General features: G+C 42.8%; 1 protein-coding gene across 3 annotated transcripts; it reads left to right on the plus strand.

Annotated features, from left to right (window-relative positions):
* The first annotated feature begins 916 nt into the window (after nt 1-916).
* Nucleotides 917-18772, plus strand: CGAS (cyclic GMP-AMP synthase). 3 transcript variants are annotated; one of them, XM_031447747.2, is made up of 5 exons: nt 922-1757; nt 3543-3762; nt 7660-7905; nt 15705-15807; nt 17981-18772. In XM_031447747.2, the coding sequence occupies exons 1-5, from the start codon at nt 1164-1166 to the stop codon at nt 18330-18332; spliced, it is 1515 nt and encodes a 504-aa protein (XP_031303607.1). In that variant the 5' UTR covers nt 922-1163; the 3' UTR covers nt 18333-18772. The 3 variants fall into 3 exon arrangements, with proteins under 3 accessions (XP_064334504.1, XP_031303607.1, XP_031303608.1); XM_031447748.2 differs by having other exon boundaries at nt 927-1757; nt 7663-7905; XM_064478434.1 differs by lacking the exon at nt 7660-7905 and having other exon boundaries at nt 917-1757.
* Nucleotides 18773-20277: the final 1505 nt, after the last annotated feature.

Below are 20277 nucleotides of genomic sequence, written 5' to 3' on the forward strand. Positions count from 1 at the left end.
TTTTAAAAAAGTAATCAAGACATTTTTATCCATTGACAAATGAATGAAGAAACAAAATGTGGTACATGCATAAAATGGAAATATTCAGCCTTGAAAAGGAAGTCTGACACATGCTACAACATAGATAAAACTTGAAGACGTTATCTTAAGTGAAATAAGCCCATCACAAAAGGGCAAAATGCTGTATGATTTCAGTTACATGAAGTTCTAGAGTAGTCAAGTTCATAGAGACAAAGTAGAAGGTTGGCTACCAGGAGCTAGAGACGTGGGGAATGGGGTTATGGTTAAATGGGTAGAGTTTCAGTTCTGCAAGATGAGTTCTGGGATGGTGGTGATGGTTGCACAATAAGGTCACTATATTTACTGGTACTGAACTGTACATTGAAAAATGGTTTAAAACGATAGTGAAAAAAAAAGTAATCAAGGCATTCTAAACCTAGGGGGTTCCTGTCTAATATGTATTTTTAATACATATTACATATGTACTATGCAAAGAGTTTGGTTTTAGATACAGATACTTGAAAACCTCTATTGTGTTGGAATCACAACAGCCGAAGCAGGATGGATTATTTCAAATGTGTGTGTCATTTTTTGATGGGCTTTTGAGAACCAATGGATAAAACTCACCGATGAGAGTTGTACAGTTTCTTTGAGATTGTGTGTGCTTTTAAAAAGTCAAATAAAACGAAATGTTTATTCCAATTACAATCAACCCACACCTCATTCCATCTGGTAAAAACTGAGCATTTGACATTTTCCATTAGTTAAAAAAAATCCTTTAAATTACATTCAGAAAATTTCTCTGTCAGCTTCAATGTACGAGAAGGTCTGTAGTTTTCAAGATTTTTGTAGGCGACGCTCAGCAAACGCATGGGTTGTCATGTGCTTGCCCGGGTTGGTTTTGAGCGGTTCCCACGCCAGCTGCCGGGTTCACCTGGAGGTAGGGGAAATCGGCGGCTCCCGGGGTCCTGGGGCGCCGTCCCTCCACGGAGGGGGCGTGGCCCCAGACGGCCCCGCCCAGGCCCTTCCGGGCGGGTGCCCGGCCGCATTAGCGTGGTTCCCGCCGGATTCTTAGGTTTCATTTCTCAGCACGACTGTGGCTGCATCTTCCCGCGGCCGTTTCCCGAAGCCGGGTCTCCCTCCGGGGGCAGTGAGCGCCAGCCATGGCCCCGCCGCGCGAGAAGGCGACAAGGACAGCTTCGGTGGCGGGAGCCGTCGTCCCCATGGTCTCGGCGCGGAGCGCGCAGGGCGTCCCGATTGAGCCCAGCGGGCCCCCCGAGGCCACCCGGGCCCCCGGGCGGAGGAGCGGCCGCCCCGGGGAGAAGCCACGGGGACGCGCGCCACCTTCTCGCGCCGAGGACCAGGCGGAGGGCGCTGCGGCTCCGACCAGAGAGGGAGAACCCCCCGCAGCCCCGGGGCCGCCCCTTCCCAGCTCCGGATCTCGCCGCCGGGGGAGTGTGCGCGCCACCCGGGAGCGCAGACCGCAGCCCTCGCCCTTCGAGGTCCCCGGTCCCACCGAGAGCCGCGGCCCGCTGGTCCCGAACCCCGGTCGCGGGCTGAGGGAGGCGGCGCCCGGCGCCTGGAAGCTCCGGGCCGTGCTGGAGCAGCTGAGGCTGAGCCGCCGGGAGATCTCGGCGGCGGTGGAGGTGGTGAATCGGGTGGTGGACCACCTGCTGCGGAAACTGCAGCAGGGATGCGAGTCCGAGTTCAGGGGCGTGGGGCTGCTGCGCACCGGGAGCTACTACGAGCGCGTGAAGGTGAGCCGCTTGGGCCCGCGCCTCCAGCACCCCCCGTACTCCCCTTTCGGACTAACGCGAGCGCTTGCGCTTCTGGGGCTGGTGATGTAGTTCTAGTTAAAACGCGGTTTAATTAGAACTGTGTAGAATGAAAAAGAACAAACTACCCATAGACAAGACGATGTGGATGAACCTCACAGACACTGTTAGATGAAGTGAGATGTGAAGAGGATATCCTGTATGATTCAGTCTGTGTGATGTTCCCAAACAGGCAGACCTCACGTGTGGTGTTAGAGGTCAGCACAGTGGCTGCCTGGGTGGAGTGGGGACGATGCTGGGATGGGAATGGGGCAATTTCGAATGCCCGCAAAGCTCACTGTTCTCGCCAGGATTCAGCCACTTTTCTTTCCTTCTTAAATTTATTTCTTTATTTTGGGGGGAAGTAATTAGGTTTTTATATATTTATTTTTAATGAAGGTCCTGGGGATTGAACCCAGGATCTCGTGCATACTAGGCATGCACCCTACGCCTGAGCTATACCCTCCCCTCTCAGCCACTTTTCTTAAATAAATCTTTGCACTGTTTCAAGCCTTTGGTTAATTTACAGAGATAGAGATCTGAAAAAGTTGAATTTGACTATTTCTACCCCTGTTGTTGTTGCTTTTATGGGAGAGTGGATTTTCAGAGACCTCTGTCTGAGGACTTCCTTCCCACTGACTTCACTCCAAGTGTTTGTTTCACCTTCTCAGCGTATCCCAGTCAGCTTGCGCTGCCACAACGAAATAGCACAGACTGAGCAGCTTAAAGAACATAAATTGATTTTTCTGGCCATAAGGCCAAAAGGCCATGATCAGGGTGCCAGAATGGTTAGGTTGTAGTGAGGACTCTGGTCCTGGTTTGCAGACAAGCACCTTCTCCCCGTGTCCTCACTGTGTTCTCCATACGTGTGCGCAGAGAGAACTTTGGTATCTCTTGTAAGTCCACCAGTCCTATCCGATAGGACCCCACCCTCCTGATCTCATTTAACCTTCATTACCTCCTAAAAGCCCTGTCTCTAACTTCAGTCGCATTGGGAGTTAGGGCTTCAATATGTGAATTTGGGGGGCAGGGCACTGTTAAGTACATAGCACAGTAGGTCTCAATTTGGACTGGCCACAGTCACATGGTCAAGTAGACATGGGGCTACCAGGCACTGTGTTGAACACTACAGTCCAATAGCTGTGCCTGAAAAGTACCCCTAGCTCATGAAAGACGTGCACTTTTAATAAAGAAAAAATAATCATTTATTATAATTGCTTTGATTATTATTGTGATGTTGTAGATTTCTTTGAAGCTTGTAAAATGCTCTGGTTCAGAAACACTAATGTAGTATGTGACTTCGAGCTCACACTCACTTGGCTAACTGGTGACTCTAACAAGAAGGCCCTCACTCAAGTAGCGAGGAGGTGACTACACACATTTTTGAGGCCACTGTGACAGGAGGGTGGCTCAGTGTGCAGCTTGTGATGTAAAAGGTAGCACCTTAAAGATCTTTAATTTTATTAAACTTTAAACTCAGAAAAAAAAACCTGGTACATGATATTATTTTAAATTGCTTTAAATTATAAATACATACTTGTGGCTTAAGAAAATGAGTATAAAACCTATAAAATAAAACCAATAATATTCTCCCAGCTCCACTAATCCCATTCCCAGAGAGTGTAAATATTGGGAAACAGGATCTAAGTAGAAATTTCAAGAAAAAAATTGTAGCTGCTTGGAAAATATTCACAAGCAAACATTTCAGTGCTGTTTTCACTTTCTTAGGTTTCTGCTCCTAATGAATTTGATGTTATGTTCAAACTGGAGGTCCCCAGAATTGAGCTACAAGAATATGCCAACAGTGGTACTCATTACTTTGTGAAGTTCAAAAGAAATCCCAAAGGAAATCCTCTGAATCAGTTTTTAGAAGGGGAAATATTATCAGCTTCTAAGATGCTGTCCAAGTTCAGGGCAGTCATTAAGGAAGAAATTAAAAATATTGAAGGTAAGATTTCTGAATTTTGATTCTTCTTTTTAAATGAGTGATGTTTTTCTATTTTTAAATTTTTTGGGGGGGTAATTAGCTTTTCCTTCTTCCTTCCTTCCTCCCTCCCTCCCTCCCTTCTTTCCTTCCTTCCTTCCTTCTTCCTTCCTTCCTTCCTTCCTTCCTTCCTTCCTTCCTTCCTTCCTTCCTTCCTTCCTTCCTTCCTTCCTTCCTTCCTTCTTGATGGAGGTACCGGGGATTGAGCCCAGGACATTGTGTATGCTAGACAGGCAGTCTACCCCTGAGCTGCACTCTGACACTGAGCTACACCCTCCCCCCTGAACTGTGACTCTTAAAAGTTCTGATCATACCTACTGATTGCCAGTGCACACTCCTTCCCTGCTCTTTCTTGATCTCCCTGCAGCAGATTGTTGACTTCCACCCGCTAGAAACAAGTCCTTGTTCTTGGTGTTAGTGAGCCACAGTCCCTTGGTATTCTTCCTAAGTGTTGATTGGCTCTATATTGGTCTCCACCGAATATTCACTGACCTGCCTGCCCTGCGGGATGTAAGTGGTTGATAAAATCGGTGGCATCCCCTCTGGAAGTCTGAAGCTTGTAAACACGCATCGCAGTGCCTGCTGTGAGGGCATGGACTGGGAGGGGTGGGAGCCGGTGGGGTGGGGTGGGGTCGGATTGGGGGGCAGACTCAGGTCCCAGGCAGAAAAGAGCTGGACAGGCTCAAGGAGCAAAAAGAGGTCCTGTGGACAAGGAGGGAGAGGGACATGAGATGAAGAGATGGCCAGGGCCAAACTGTGCAAGGACTTGTACGTCCTGGAAGGGAGTTCAGCTTTTGTTTTGAGAAGCCAGGTTTGAATGAGAGAATGATGAGTGGCTTCGTATTTTAAAAAGTTACTCTGACTTCTGTGGATATTGGAAAGGCAAGTATGACAACAGTTCAGGTGAAGGATGGTGGCGGCTTCAGTGGGGGTGCGGTAAGGGCCTGGGGGACATATCCATCTGTGTGCCAGGGGTGAGAGGGTGGAGTCAAAGAAGGCTCCCAGTTTCCTAGATTGAGACCCGTGTGCATTGACTGTGCCCTTTTCTCCGATAGGAAGGGCTGATGACCATATTTTGAGACATGAATTGAGAGGCCGGCTCTGGATATGCTGAGTTAGACATTCTTGTGATGCGTGAATGTATCAAGTACATAGTCGGATGTGGGTTTGGAGTTCAGAGATGCGGGTGGCCTGCCCGTAAACATAACACATGGCATTGACAGTGGATGAGACCACGTAGGTAGAGAGTATAGATTCCTTTTTCATAATTTCATCAATAGTCATCAGTCATCTGATGTGCCACGTGCGCTCGGTGTTTGGGATCTGTTAATGAACAAATAGATGAAGTCCTTCACCCTTCCGTAGTTGATAATCACGTAAGGGCAGACGTGTGATGAGTAACAAGTGGAAAACATAATTATCTTGTAGAGTAGAAAGTAGAAAGTCCGGGGGTGAAAGAGTATAGCAAAGTCAGGGGGATCAGGGGTGCCAGACATGGTACTGGTGGGGGAGATGGCAGTGTTAAGTAGAGTGGACCTCATTAGAGGTTGGGGAGGAGGGAAGGAAACCGCTAGTCTTGCCAGGAGTGGTCAGTGTCTGCAGGGGTGCTGACACCCAGAATGCTTTGGTCCTTGGTTTGTTTTGTGGGGAGTGGGGTGAGTAGCTATGACTTAGCAGTTTCAGTGGGTCATGAGCACGAGAAGGGGAGGAGGGCGCAGGGATGCGGTGGAGACAGAATGTGTGGGCAACTGTTTGGAAAGTGCTGGCTGTGAGGAAGTAGGAAGATGGGTGAGTGTGGGGAGGTTGCAAGTGCAGGGTTGCGGGAGGGGAATCTGAGAATGAGAGATCCTGGAATGACCCAGGGGGGAAGGGAGGCTGCTGACACGGGGAGGGAGCACATGGAGGGGTGGGTGCTTGACAAGGCAGAGGGAAGGGACCTGGAGACCATGGGCAGGGGTGGCCTTCGGAAGGGGGACAGGCACTTCCCGGGTGGTAGCAGGATGAGAGGAGAAGATAGTGGATGAAAGGTGGGTGAGTTTGTAGATTCAGTAATAAGATTTTTTTTCTTCTAGAGGAGGCACTGGGGCTTGAACCCAGGACCTCACGCATGCTAAGCATGCACTCTGCCGCTGAGCTATACACTCCCAACTCTGCTATAAGACATGAGGGCACGCTTGGATTTTCTCCTTGGCGCTGTGGTCCTGCCACTGTGGCCCCGTCCTGAAGTCTTGTCCAGTAGGGGCTTTGACTCCAGCTTGTATACCCCAAAACCCAAAGCCAGGGTCTCTTCCCTAGAGGCCTTCCCAGAGTTTCTGACCTGCCCAGCAGTTTAAGTCCACCTGGGTGTCCCGCAGTCACCGAGAGATCAGGGCGTCTGAAATGAAGTTCATCTCGGCCGCCTTTCTTTGTCCTGCTCACTCTGAATTGCAGAACAGAATCAGCATCGACCACTTCTCAGGTCAGGACTCCTGCCTTCTTATCTCCCAGATTCAGCCCATCTCCCAGCTCTGTTACCTTGACCCTCTGATTGCTTTCACTTCTCTACCTGTGCCTCTTTCTTTTGTGTTTTTTTAAATTGAAGTCTAGTCAGTTACAATGCTGTGTCAATTTCTGGTGTACAGCATAATGGTTGCAGTCATACCGACATATGCGTATATTCCTTTTCATATTCTTTTTCATTATAAGTTACTGTTTTGGGGTTTTTTGGGAGGGGGAGATAATTAGATTTATTTATTCATTAATTTTTTTCTTTTAATGGAGGTACTGGGGCTTGAACCTAGGACCTCATGCATGCTAAGCATGCACTCTACCATTGAGCTATACCCTCCCCCACCATATGTGCCTTTTTAAAAGAAATAGAAACTACATATCTGGGGTATACAGCATGATGACTTGATATACATAAACACAGTGAAATGATTACCATGGTCAAGCTGATTGACACACCTCCTCACATAGTTACCTTTTGGTGTGTGTGGTGAGGGCACCTGAAACCCATCCTCTTGGCACATTTCCCGAATTCAGTACAGTAGCATTAACAGCAGTCGTCATACTGTACCTTAGATCTCTAGACCTCCTCGGCCCGCTTAACTGTAACTCTGGTCTCTCTGATGACCCTCTCCCCACTTCCCCCACCTCTCTGCCCCCGTAACCACCCTCTACACTTGCTCCTATGGATTCAACTTTTTTAGATTTGACGTATAAGTGACAGCATTTGCCTTTCTGTGTCTGGCTTATTTCACTTGACATCACATCCTCCAGGTCCATACACATCACAAGTGGCAGGTTTCGTTCCTTGTGAAAGCGAACAGTATCCCTCATCTGTGAATGCCACGGCCTCTTTGCCTGTTCATCCTCCGTGGGCACGAGGTTGTCTCCGTGTCTTGGCTGTTGCAACAAGGCTGCAGTGCCCGTGGGCTGTTCACCGTGTCTTGATGCTCACTGCCTCTGGGTTGGGGTCGCTCTGGCCTTCCCTGCTGCTCATCCAAACTGCCGTCCATACATTTAAGTGAAAATTTAATCACAGCCCTCCCATTCCCCAGCGTCTGAGACTCCTCATTTTAGATATAAGACAGAATCTTTCTTTTTTTTAAATTTTATCTTGTTGTTGTTGTTGTGGGGGAGGTAATTTGGTTTTTTAAAAAAAATCTATTTATTTTTAATGGAGGCACCAGGGATTGAACCCAGAACCTCGGCACATCAAGTGTGCTCTTTGCCACTGAGCTATAGCCCCCACCACCCGTAGAATTAATTTTCACCTTACACTTAAGCACTATGTGTATCTCCAAGTATACTTATGTTCCCTCTATTTTCAGAGAAAAATGGGTTGATCAGCCCTTTCTTCTCTTTTCTGTGTTGAAGCAGACACAGATGTCATTGTGGAGAGGAAGAAAAAAGGGAGCCCAGCTGTGACACTTCTGATGAGAAAACCTATGGAAATATCTGTGGATATAACCCTGGCTCTGGAGTCCAAAGGCAGCTGGCCCGCCAGCACCCTCAACGGCCTGCCCATCAATAGGTGGCTTGGAGTAAAAGTCAGGAACGATATGAGACGAAGGCCTTTTTACCTGGTCCCCAAGCATGCCAGGGAAGGAAGTGGGTTTCAAGGTATCTGGAATGTGGTGGTTAATGTTAAGACATAGATTCAAGTGATGGGGGTATTGATAAGCATAAAGGTTGCTCCTGGAATTATAGAATTGGTAATTTAAAAGCATTAGATACAAGAAACTGTCAGCTATGTCGATTGAGTACTCTGATTTTAATGTTGATATGGAACAAAGACAACTTTTTTTTTAGGCTTTTATCTTGAACACAGTGTCTGGACTTGAAAAAAGATATTGCGTATCCCAACGGTCAGTGCTCTTCCAGGGAGTGATGCTCAGGGGTAAATATGATTTGAACCTAATGCATGTTTAGAGAGTGTCTAAAACTCAGACCAGGCAGCTCCATCTCCTCTGACCCTGAATATAGTCCTAAAGTAAACTGCTGAGGAAACTGGGTCCCAGAGATGACAGGTGAGGAGTTTTTGAAGTGTGTCCATGTTCTGCTGGAGATCACAGAAGCCCGACTGACTGACGTGACAGCTGTTGATTGAGCAGAAGTTCGTTTTGAAAGGGATATCTTGAAGATTATGACTCAGACATTGGAGGAACTAAGGTGACGGGCAGTGGAAGGAATCGGAACGTGTGAAATGCTTCGAAAATTTATTGGCCGAAATAATTTTGCCCGTGCTGCACAATTAAAAAAAAAGCAAACCCCTTACACTTTTTGTAGGAAAAGCCAGCATGTATTTTTGCCTCGAAGTTTCTCTGGCGTTCTCCGTGGAGGGAACGGTAACACCAGGTACAGCTGGGACGTCCTCACACACGCAGTCGTGGGCGCGTGCAGGGCTGCTCACCTGGGGAAATCCTCCTGCCCTCGGTCTGTCTTGGGCGTATGCCTCTTGCTCTGCTTTCTCTTCCTTTTGCTGTTGCACTTCAGCTAACTGACGGTATAATCTGTAAGAAACGTGTGTGGAATTAAAGACAAACACTTAAGAAAGAAGACATCCATATGAAAGAGTTGTTACTGTTACACGTGTGGGCAGGGAGAGGGCCACTGTGCTGTTGGCATTTGAAGGGAGGTAAAATTGGAAAGGGCATGCCTGTACCAGTAGCACCAAATACTCAGCTCTGAAACATCTGCCAGCCCAGCCCGCATTTGAAGGTTGGTTTTGTTTGTAATAGAGAAAAGGCAGTACCAGCCTTGGAGCCAGACTGCCCTGCATCCGAGTCCTGAGGCCTCTCGCCTCACGAGCTGTGTGATCTTGGGCTAGTTTTCAGTTTTGTTTCATAAATGTATAAAGCATTCCCATGGTTCCAAAGTCAAAGCTGCAGAAGAAAGTAGTCTTAGAGAAACATAACGTCCCTTGATCTTCCCTCCACACCCTTCTCTCCTCCCCTGCTCGGAAACCCTTTCATTGTTTTCGCTTCACTTTTCATTTTTTAAAAATACAAGGAAACACACACACATATATATGCAACCCCCCTTTTTAAGATAAAAAGGTGCATACACCTTTCTGTTTTCACTTACTAAGTGATCTCAGATACCACCGCATGGCTCTCTATAGACAGCAACCACTCCTTTCCACAGTCTATTTTTACAGCTGGTCAAGGAGTAGTGAATTCACGTCTAATGTTGCCAGATATTGCTGAAATCCCCTCCGTATGGGACTCAGCAGCTTGCATTCCCACAGCGATGTATGGGGGTAACGATTTTACACTCAGCTTTATCAACAGAACTTGTTAAACTTTGGAAATTTTGCCAGTAATCCAAAAAGTGAGAAGTGATAACTCCATGCAGTTGTTTAAAATAAACTTTTACTTTTAGAATAGATTTAGATTTACAGAAAAATTATAGAGTGTAGAGAGTCCCTATATAGGAAATAGGTGTGGGGTATTTCTCTGTTCTTAGCATCTTACGTTAATGTGACACACTTGTCCCAATTAGCGAACCAGTATTGATGCAGTCTTATTAACTAAAGTCCACAGTTTATTCAGATTTCCTTAGTTTTTACCTGATGTCTCTTTTCTGTTCCAAGAGCCCACCCAGGACACCACATTGCATTTGGTCATCCAGTCCCCTTAGTCTCCTCTGGACCGTGACAGTTTCTCAGTCTTTCCTTGTTTTTGATGACCTTGACAGTGTAGAGCAGTACCAGTCAGCTGTTTTGTAGAATTTGCCTCACTGGGCATGTATCTGGTGGTTTTTTTGTGATTAGGCTGGAGATTTGGGTGTGGGGAGGAAGGCGCAGAGGGGAAGTGCCCTCTTATCCCATCCCATCCCATCCCATCCCATCCCATCCCATCCCATCCCATCACACATTCCCATCTCATCTCATCCCATCCCATCCTGTCCCACATCCATCCCATCCCATCCCATGACATCCCGTCCGATCCCCTCCCACATCTCATCATATCCCATCCCATCCCATGACATCGCATCCTTTTATGTGCAGTGACCCTGATTTAGCACTGCCACTGATGCCCTTGACCCCTGGCTGAGGGTGTGTTTGTTGGGGTTCTCTGCTGTTCAGCTACTCTTCTCTCCCTTTTCATCCTGTGCTGTTTGGAAGGAAGTTGCTATCCACAGCTCGCACCTAAGGAGAGCAGAGTGTTTACACAGATTATGTGGAATCCTCCTGTGGGGGAGGTTGATCTTTCCCCCCTTTTGTTTATTTACTTAAACCCTATCAGTGTGGACTCACAGATACTCGTCTCATATTTTGGGCTATAATCCAGTATAGCTTTCATTTTCTTGCTTAAATTATTCTGACTTTGGCCTCTGGGATCTTTCAGGTGGTTTCTGCGTCCTTTGGACATACCTCCCGTAATTGTGGAGTGTTTTTCTTTCTTGTTTTCAACACTAACTCACTTTCTGGCTCTGCAGGATGCTCCTGGCTCATCTGGTCTAGTTCCTGTTTCCGTCCTAGAACCAGCCATGTCTGCCAGGAGCCCTGGATCCTTTTACTGGAGAGTGTACTAGGAACTAAGCTCGGGGCGCTCTGTGTGCTCTGCCACTAGGGGGTCATCTGGGAGGAGCAAGGAAGCCTGTGTATGTATACTAACCCCAGCGTGTGCACGAATCTGTAGATAGTTCTGTACGTCAGGACCTGTATCTGTAGTCAGAGAAACGTGACTTGTACTGACATCTCTCCCACAGCCTGTGATCACACGCGTCGTTCATACCTTCCATCCTCACCATCTGCAACCTCTCATTCCAGCAATGGGAAACTTGCTCCTACCTCTGCCGCCCACCCACCCACGCCCTTGTCCCCCGTTCAAGTCCAGGCCAAGTGCACGGACATCTCGGAATTGTACACACAGGCCCCATGTGTGCGGGGTGCATGCTCCATTCCTTTTGCCTTCAGCTTACAGACCCCATTTCTAAAGGAACTCGTGTCGGCACCTTTTTGCCCTCACCGTCTTCAGGGAGGTTGTGTCACACATTAGTAATACAGTTAGAGCCCCTTTTCACAGTCTGACTTACTTCCCAAGACACTTGACTTTCTAAATGATTTTTTTTTCTTTTTTTAAGTATAATTTGATTTACAATGTTGTATTAGTTTCTGGTGTATACCATAGTGATTCAGTTATACATATATATGTATATATGCATATTTTTCATATTCTTTTTCATTATAAGTTACTACAAAATACTGGATATAGTTCCTTGTGCTATACAGAAGAAACTTGTTTATTTTATATATAGTAGTTAGTTTTTGCAAATCTCAAACTCCCAGTTTATCCCTTTCCACCCCCTTTCCCGCTTGGTAACCGTAAGTTTGGTCTCCATGTCTATGAGTCCTTTTCTGTTTTATAAATAAGTTCATTGCTGTCTTTTTTTTTTTAGATTCCACATGTAAGTGATATCATACGGTTTTTTCCTTTCTCTGGCTTACTTCACATAGTATGATAATCTCCAGGTCAATCCATGTTGCTGCAAATGGCATTATTTCATTCTTTTTTATAGCTGTGCAGCATTCCATTGTGTAAATATTCCACAACTTCTTTATCCAGTCATCTTTGATGGACATTTAGGTTGCTTCCATGTCTTGGCTATTGTAAATAGTGCTGCTGTGAACACTGAGGTGCATATATCTTTTCAAATTAGAGTTCCCTCTGGATATATGCCCAGGAGTGGGATTGCTGGATCATAACTAACTCTGTTTTTAGTGTTCTTTTGAAGAAATCTTTGTACTTTTCTCTATCGTGGCTGCAGTAATTTGCATTCCCACCAACAGTGTGGGAGAGTTTCCTTTACTCCACACCCTCTCCAGCATTTATCGTCTGTGGACTTTTTAATGGTGGCCATTCTGACTGGTGTGAGGTGATACCTCATCGTGGTTTTGATTTGCATTTCTCAAATAATTAGCAATACTGAGCATCTTTTCATGGGTCTGTTGGCCATCTGTATATCTTCTTTGGAGAAATGTCTATTTAGGTCTTCTCATTTTTGATTGAGTTGTTTGGGGTCTTTTTGATACTGAACTGTGTGAGCTGCTTATATATTTTAGAAATTAATCTCTTGTCGGTCTCATTGTTTGCAAATATTTTGTCCCAGTCCATAGGTTGTCTTTTTGTTTATGGTTTCCTTTGCTGTGCAAAAGCTTTTAAGTTGAATTAGATCCCATTTGTTAATTTTTGTTTTTATTTCCATTACTTTGGGAGACAGACCCCAAAGAATATTGCTGTGATTTAAGTCAAAGAGTGTTTGTTCTGCCTATGTTTTCCTCTAGGAGTTATATAGTGCTTGGTCTTACATTTAGGTCTTTAATCCATTTTGAGTTTATTTTTGTATGGAGTGTTAGAGAATGTTCTAATTTCAGTCTTCTACAGGTAGCTGTCCAGGTTTCCCAGCACCATTTATTGAAGAGACTGTATTTTCTCCATTGTATATTCTTGCCTCCTTTATTGTAGAGTAATTGACTGTAAGTGCATGGGTTTATTTCTGGACTTTCTGTCCTGTTCCATTGATATATGTGTCTTGTTTCTGTGCCAGTACCATACTGTTTTCCTTACTGTAGCTTTGTAGTATAGTCTGAAGTCAGAGAGTGTGACTCCTCTAGCTCCATTCTTCTTTCTCAATATTGTTTTGACTATTCAGGGTCTTTTGTGTTTCCATACAAGTTTTAAAGTTTTTTGTCCCAGTTCTGTGAAAAATGCCGCTGATAATTTATAGGGATTGCACTGAATCTGTAGATTCCCTTCGTTAGTGTGGCCATTTTAACAATATTGATTCCTTCAATCCAAGTACACGGTGTTGTATTCAGTTTCTTTCATCAGTGTCTTATAGTTTTCAGGGTACAGGTCCTTTGCCTCCTTAGGTAGGCTTATTCCTAGGTATTTTATTCTTTTTGATGGACAGATGGTAGATGGAATTGCTTACTTAATTTCTCTTTCTGATAGAGTTGTTAGTGTATAGAAATGCCACAGATTTCTGTATGTTAATTTTGCATCCTGCAGCTTTACTGAAATTCATTGATGAGCTCTAGTAGTTTTCTGGTTGCTTCTTTAGGGTTTTATATGTAGAGTATCATGTCATCTGCAAACAGGGGCAGTTTTACTTCTTCTTTTCCAGTTTGGGCTCCTTTCATTTCGTTTTCGTCTGATTGCTGTGGGTAGGGCTTCCAAAACTATGTTGAATCCAACTGGTGAGAGTGGGCATTCTTGTCTTGCTCCTGATCTCAGAAGAAATGCTTTAAGCTTTTCACCATTGAGTATGATGTTAGCTGTGGGTTTGTCATATCTGGCCTTTATTATGTTGAGATATGTTGCGTCTATGCCCACTTTCTGGAGAGTTTTTTTTTAAATCATAAATGGATGTTGAATTTTATCGAAAGCTTTTTCTGCATCTATGGAGATGATCATATGGTTTTCATTCTTCAGTTTGTTAATGTGCTGTGTCACATTGATTTGTGGATACTGAAAACTAAACGATCTTTTAAAAGTTTGTGTACATTAAGGTTCACTCTTTGTGTGTGTGTGTGTTTTCTTACTGTAGTATAGTCAGCTTATAGTGTCGTGTCACTTTCTGGCATAAAGCATAAAGGTTCACTCTTTGTGCCATGAAGTTCTGTTGGTTTTGATAAATGCAGTGTATCATGTATCTACCATTGCATAAAAGTTTCACTTCCCTAAGATGTCTCCTGTGCTTCACGTATTCAGCCCTCTTCCTCCCAAACTCTGGTCACCACTGAACTGTTCACCACCTCTAGTACAGCCTGCCTTTTCCAGGGTGGTGTGAACGCTGGATGTAAGTGGATGTATGCAGCGGCCATGAGCACACCTAGCGTGGGGCCCCACTTCCATATGTCGATTGTTGTACGTGGTGTAACTGTACTTCACTCTTTATTCTGTCCCATAAAGATCTTTCTCTGTCCTTGCTCTCTACCGCGTTGTCATATGGGATGTGGCTTTGTAAGTCTTGATATCTGGTCTCCCACTTTGTCCCTCGTCACAAGCATTTTGGATATTCTTGACCCTTTGCTGTTTTCATAAAGATGTTGGGATCACCTCATCAGGTTCCACAAAAACATTTTTTTCAGAGTTTTGATTGAGAGTGCATTGAATCTGCAGGTGAATTTGGGGAGATCTGCTATATTTACAATAAGGAGTTTCTAATCCACGTACAGCTGCATGTCGTCATTTACTTAGATTTTCTCTAATACTTCTCAGTGAAGCTTTAGAGTTTCTCCACAGAAGTTCTGTGTATCTTTTGTTAGATTTACTCATAGGCAATTGTAACTTTTTATTATGAAAAATTTTAAACCGATAGAAAAGTAGACTGAGGATTATATTGAACTCAAACACACCTGTCACCAGCTTCTTTTGTATTTTTTACATACACAGTTATATCATCGATTAATAGTAATAGCTTTGTTTTTCTCTTCCCTGTGCTGTAACCCCATTTTCCTTCTGTGCGTGTTCAGAGAGCCATTGTGTGTTGAACACATAGCAGAAGCCTGCCTTCCTGATTTCAAAGGAGAAACTTTAGTGTCTTACTGTAGATTATCGTGTTGCTGTGTTTTTTGTTTTTTTAGTACAGTCAACTACAATGTGTCAATTTCTGGTGGACAGCACAATGTCTCAGTCATGCATATACATACATATATTCATTTTCATATTCTACTTTTCATCAGATCAAGTTTCCACCCACATTTAAATCACTGAATTTTTTTTAAATGATGAATGAATGTTAAATTTTCTTTCTTTATTGAAGTACAGTCAGTTACAATGTGTCAACTTCTGGCGCACAGCACAATGTCCCAGTTATGCATGTACATACATACATTCGTTTTCATATTTTTCCCGTGAAGTTACTACAAGATATTGAACATAGTTCCCTGTGCTATATTGAAGAAACCTTTTTTTTTAATCTGTTTTTGTATATAGTGGCTAACATTTGTAAATCTCAAACTCCCAGATTTATCCCTTCCTACCCTCTTTCCCTGGTAACCATAAGATTGTTTACCATGTCTGCGAGTCTGTTTCTGTTTTGTAGATAAGTTCATAGTGTCTTTTTTTTTTAGATTCCACATATGAGTGATATCACATGGTATTTTTCTTTCTCTGTCTGACTGACTGCACTTAATATGATAACCTCTAGGTCCATCCGTGTTGCAGCTGATGGCACATGGCTTTGACTTCTCCCCCCTGTTTTTTCCTATCTTGGCCCATTGTTTGCTTATTCAGATTACTTGTTTTAGTAGGTAGTCACATTATTTATCTGTTCACCTCTTTTGGCCTGTCTCCCCTTGGCAATTTTTCAGAATGCCATTTAAATGAAGGAAATCAATGAAATATTGTGTTGTTTGTATACAGATGTGTTTGGTAAAGTGCTTTTCTATTTTTCTTTTGGAAATTAAGAAGAGACGTGGAGGTTGTCCTTCTCGCACGTTGAAAAGGACCTTTTGAAAAACCATGGGCAAGCTAAAACATGCTGTGAAACTGATGGAGTGAAATGTTGCAGGTAACTGCCTTGTTTTATTACAGGACAGAGCATCAGCGGAACGTTTAATTCTTTGTTGACCCCATAGCTCAGACCTGAAGATGATCGTGGCTGGGTTGACCTGGAGTACTAGAGCGTGAGCATGGAGCAAGGACGCCAGGTCCCAGGGTCCAAGGAAAGAGTGCTGGTGCAAGGCACGGCAGGGGCACAGTCCTGAGCCTGACTATGGGTGTACCGAGAAGGACAGAGTCAGGGTGTGAACACCAGGCAGGACTAGCCCTGACAGCTGGATTTGTCCTAGTGTTCTGGCTGCCTCAGGGTAATGAGTATTGATGCCGCATAGCGGGAGGAGGTCAGAGGACCACTCTTACTGGATGTGGGTACTCGCTTTGAGACGGTTTGTCTGCATTCAAGGCCGGGGACTGACCACCCAAATCTGAAACCACACTAAGAGATAGGTAATTAACTTTCCTTGGTACTTCGTTGATTGCCGCTTGGAGGCGGTAGCGGGGGTTGAACTGGGGACCTCTTGATTGCTGAGCGTGTGGTCTGCCGCTTGAGCTGTACCCTTCTGCCAAAAAGAAACTGCTCTTGAAAAGGAATCATCTGTGGTTCTAAAGTTGTCCAGAGTAAGGGCCACAAAAATTAAAAGGTTGAAACAAGAACGTCCAGTGTGCAGGCCCAGGAGGTTCTTTGTTTTGCGGGGTGGGGGATAATTGGGCATTTATTTATTTATTTATTTAAATGGGCGCACTGGGGATTGAACCCAAGACCTCCCACGTGCTAAGCGTGCTCTGTACCACTGAGCTATACCCTCCCCCCAGGAGGTTCTTGAGGCTTCATCTAAGGCTTTGAAGTAAGCATATTAAGAAACATATATTGCTGATAAGGCTCAATAACTACATAAACATTAAATTTTGTCAACTACAAATAACTGGATAATTAATGTAAATATTGCAGCCTAGTAAAGCAAAACCATTTTATAAAAATTAAAACATGATTTTTCCAGGTACTACATAACTGGATGACTACTATAAATGTCTGCCCAGTTTCATGTATTGAATTAATCCTGATAGAGTGAAATATTTAAGGTAGGAATGGAGGAGAAAGAAGGAAAAAATGTATTTTTGAAACTTTTTTTTTAAGTTGAGGTGGTCAGTGGTCAGACTATTGAAAATAGTCAGTTTACAGTGTTGTGTCAATTTCTGGTCTACAGCATCATGTTTCAGTCATACATAGACACATACTCCTTTTCATATTCTTTATTATAGGTTACTACAAGATACTGAATATAGTTCCCTGTGCTATACAGAAGAAACTTGTTGTTTATCTATTTTGTATTTCTATTTTTGAAGCTTCTTTTTTTTAAGCATTAAGCATTTATTCTTAAATGTGGGAGAAAATGAAAAGATTATCATAGTAGCATAGAAATGAAGCCATCTATTTGCAGCAATGTGGATGTCCCTGGAGAATGTCATTCTAAATGAAGTAAGCCAGAAAGAAAAAAAAAATACCACATGAGATTGCTCATATGTGGAATGTAAAGAAAAATAAATTAAAAAAAATAAATGAACAAAAATACAAAACAGAAACAGACTCATAGACATAGAATACAAACTTGTGGTTGCCAGGGCGGGGAAGGGTGGTGGCGGGAAGGGACAGACTGGGAGTTCGAAATTTGTAGATACTGACGGGTATATATAGAAAAGATAAACAAGATTATACTGTATAGCACAGGGAAATATATGCAAGATCTTGTGGTAGCTTACGGTGAAAAAGAATGTGGCAATGAATATATGTTCATGAATAACTGAAAAATTGTGCTCTACACTGGAAATTGACACAACATTGTAAACTGACTATAATTCAATAAAACAAAATTAAAGAACAAAACACAGCCATCTAGCCACATGGTGCTCATAGGTGATACACTTTTTTTTTTATTGCAGTTATTTTTGAAACTTTTAAAGCATACATTTGAGAAAATCATTAGGTTTTAGAGTGACTTTATAATTATGTTATTTTTATATATCTTTATTGCTTATTACATCTTTTTTGTTTTCTGTATCGTATGTATTATCTGTACTTTTTATTATATCGTTACATGTTTTTCCTGTGAGGTGCCTAAAGCTCATTATAGAATGAAACAGGTTGTTAATAAGTAAAAATAAATGATACTCCTTTTTATTCAAAGGAAAGACTGTTTGAAGCTAATGAAATATCTTTTAGAACAACTGAAGAAAAAGTTTGGAAAGCGAAAGGAGCTGACTAAGTTCTGTTCTTACCACGTGAAAACCGCCTTCTTTCACGTCTGTACCCAGGACCCATGTGACAGTCAGTGGCTCTCTGGGGACCTGGAGCTCTGCTTTGATAAATGCGTGACATACTTTCTTCAGTGCCTCAGGACAGAACAGCTTCAGCACTATTTCATTCCCACAGTCAATCTGTTCGCTCCAGACCAAATTGACAAGGCAAGTAAAGAATTTCTATCAAAGCAAATTGAAGATCAAAGAAACAATGGATTTCCAGTTTTCGGTGCATTTTGAAATCATATTTTTTAGAAGAATCAAGAATCAGAGTGCCTTTACAGTAACTGAAGTGTTTGGAATGTGTCTCAGCAATGACTGATTAAAATGAACGTAAATCATTATTTATTCAGCTCTCGGTTTGTCTCGGTAAATGCTAATTAACGTAAAAGGGTAAATTATCCTAGGAAAGAGATTAGTCAAGGAATAAGACGCAGAAGGAGTGTTGAACCAGGAAAGCTTTACCAGTGGAGTGAGAAGGACAGAATTCCCATCACCCTGGTTAACTCCATCAGGCCCCTGCTGCACACTCCGCACGCGGCACTAATGCGTGGAAGCTGGCGAGAGCGTCTTAGGAAGGACCGCTGCCTCCTTACTGTTGGTTTTGTTCAGCGCACAAATACATTTGGAAGCCATGTCCTGTCCTTCTTAAGAAGAAAATGAAAAAAAAAAAAAAACAAGTTCTGCAAGTCTCAGGAAATTCATAACCTTTTACAGGAAGGCACAGGACACTTAACTACACGTGGCTAAATACAAAACAGAACTTATTTCATTTTTAGTACTACCTTCATGTGTATTTCTGAAAAGGCAATACGTACCCATGGTACAAAACTCAAAAGGGTGTGGCATGAAACGTCACCCTCTCTTCTTTGCGCTCAGGCAGGGTTCACCTAGAGGCAGCTGCTGTTAACTTTTTCCCTTTCATGTATTTTGCACATTTTCTTATCGGTTATTTTATTGTTTTCTCGTCATTTTATTTTATCATTTTCATATAACAACTTCTACTGTGTGGATTGTCTATATCTTTCTTTTTGTAAATTTTCTTAATTAAAGTATAGTCCGTTTACAACGTGTTGATTTCTGGTGGATAGCATAGTGATTCAATTATACATACTATATATATATTCCTTTTCATATTTTTCATTATAGGCTATTACAAGATACTGAATATAGTTCCCTGTGCTGTACAGAAGAAACTTGTTTCTCTATTTTATATTTCTATTTTTGAAGCTAGTAGGACCTTGTTTATCAATTTTATATATAGTAGTTAGTATCTGTTTATCCTAAACTCCAGATTTATCCCTCCAGCCCCTCTTCCCCGTGGTAACCTGAAATTTGTTTTCTATGTGAATCTGTCTGTTTCTGTTTTGTAAATAAGTTCATTTGTGTCATTTTTTAGATTCCACATACAAGTAATATATGGTATTTTTCTTTCTCTGTCTGACTGACTTCATATAGTGTGACAATCTCCAAGTCAATCCATGTTGCTGCAAATGGCATTATTTTATTCTTTTTATGGGTGAATAGTATTCCATTGTATAAATATACCATAACTTCTTGATCCAGTCATCCATTGATGGACATTTAGGCTACTTCCATGTCTTGGCTATTGTACATAGTGCTGCTATGAACACTGGGGCACATGGATCTTTTCGAATTATAGTTTTCTCTGGATATATGCCCAGGGGTGGGATTGCTGGATCATATGGTAAGTCTGACTTCAGTTTTTTTGTTTGTTTATACTATGAGGCTTTTAATAGGTAATGAAAATAAATAATATTAGAATATTGTGTATTCTGAAATATATACATATATGCATATATATATTTCTAAATCATCCACCTGATAATCTTTATATTCAGTTTCATATAAACCTTTTTTTATTATTAACATAGTTTACAGTATTGTGCCAATTTCTGGTGTACAGCATAAAATTTCAGTCATACATATGCATATGTGTATTCCTTTTCATATTTTTTCATTATAGGCTATTACAAGATTTTCAATATAGTTCCCTGTGCAACACAGTAGGACCTTGTTTATCTATTTTATAGTAGTTAGTGTCTGCAAATCTTGAACTCCCAGTTTATCCCTTCCCACCCTCTTTCCCCCACTAGTAACCATAAGTTTGTTCTCTATGTCTTTGAGTCTCTTTCTGTTTTATGAATAAGTTCATTTGGGTCAT

Source organism: Camelus dromedarius, chromosome 24 (genome assembly GCF_036321535.1).
Source record: "Camelus dromedarius isolate mCamDro1 chromosome 24, mCamDro1.pat, whole genome shotgun sequence".
Classification (NCBI taxonomy): domain Eukaryota; kingdom Metazoa; phylum Chordata; class Mammalia; order Artiodactyla; family Camelidae; genus Camelus; species Camelus dromedarius.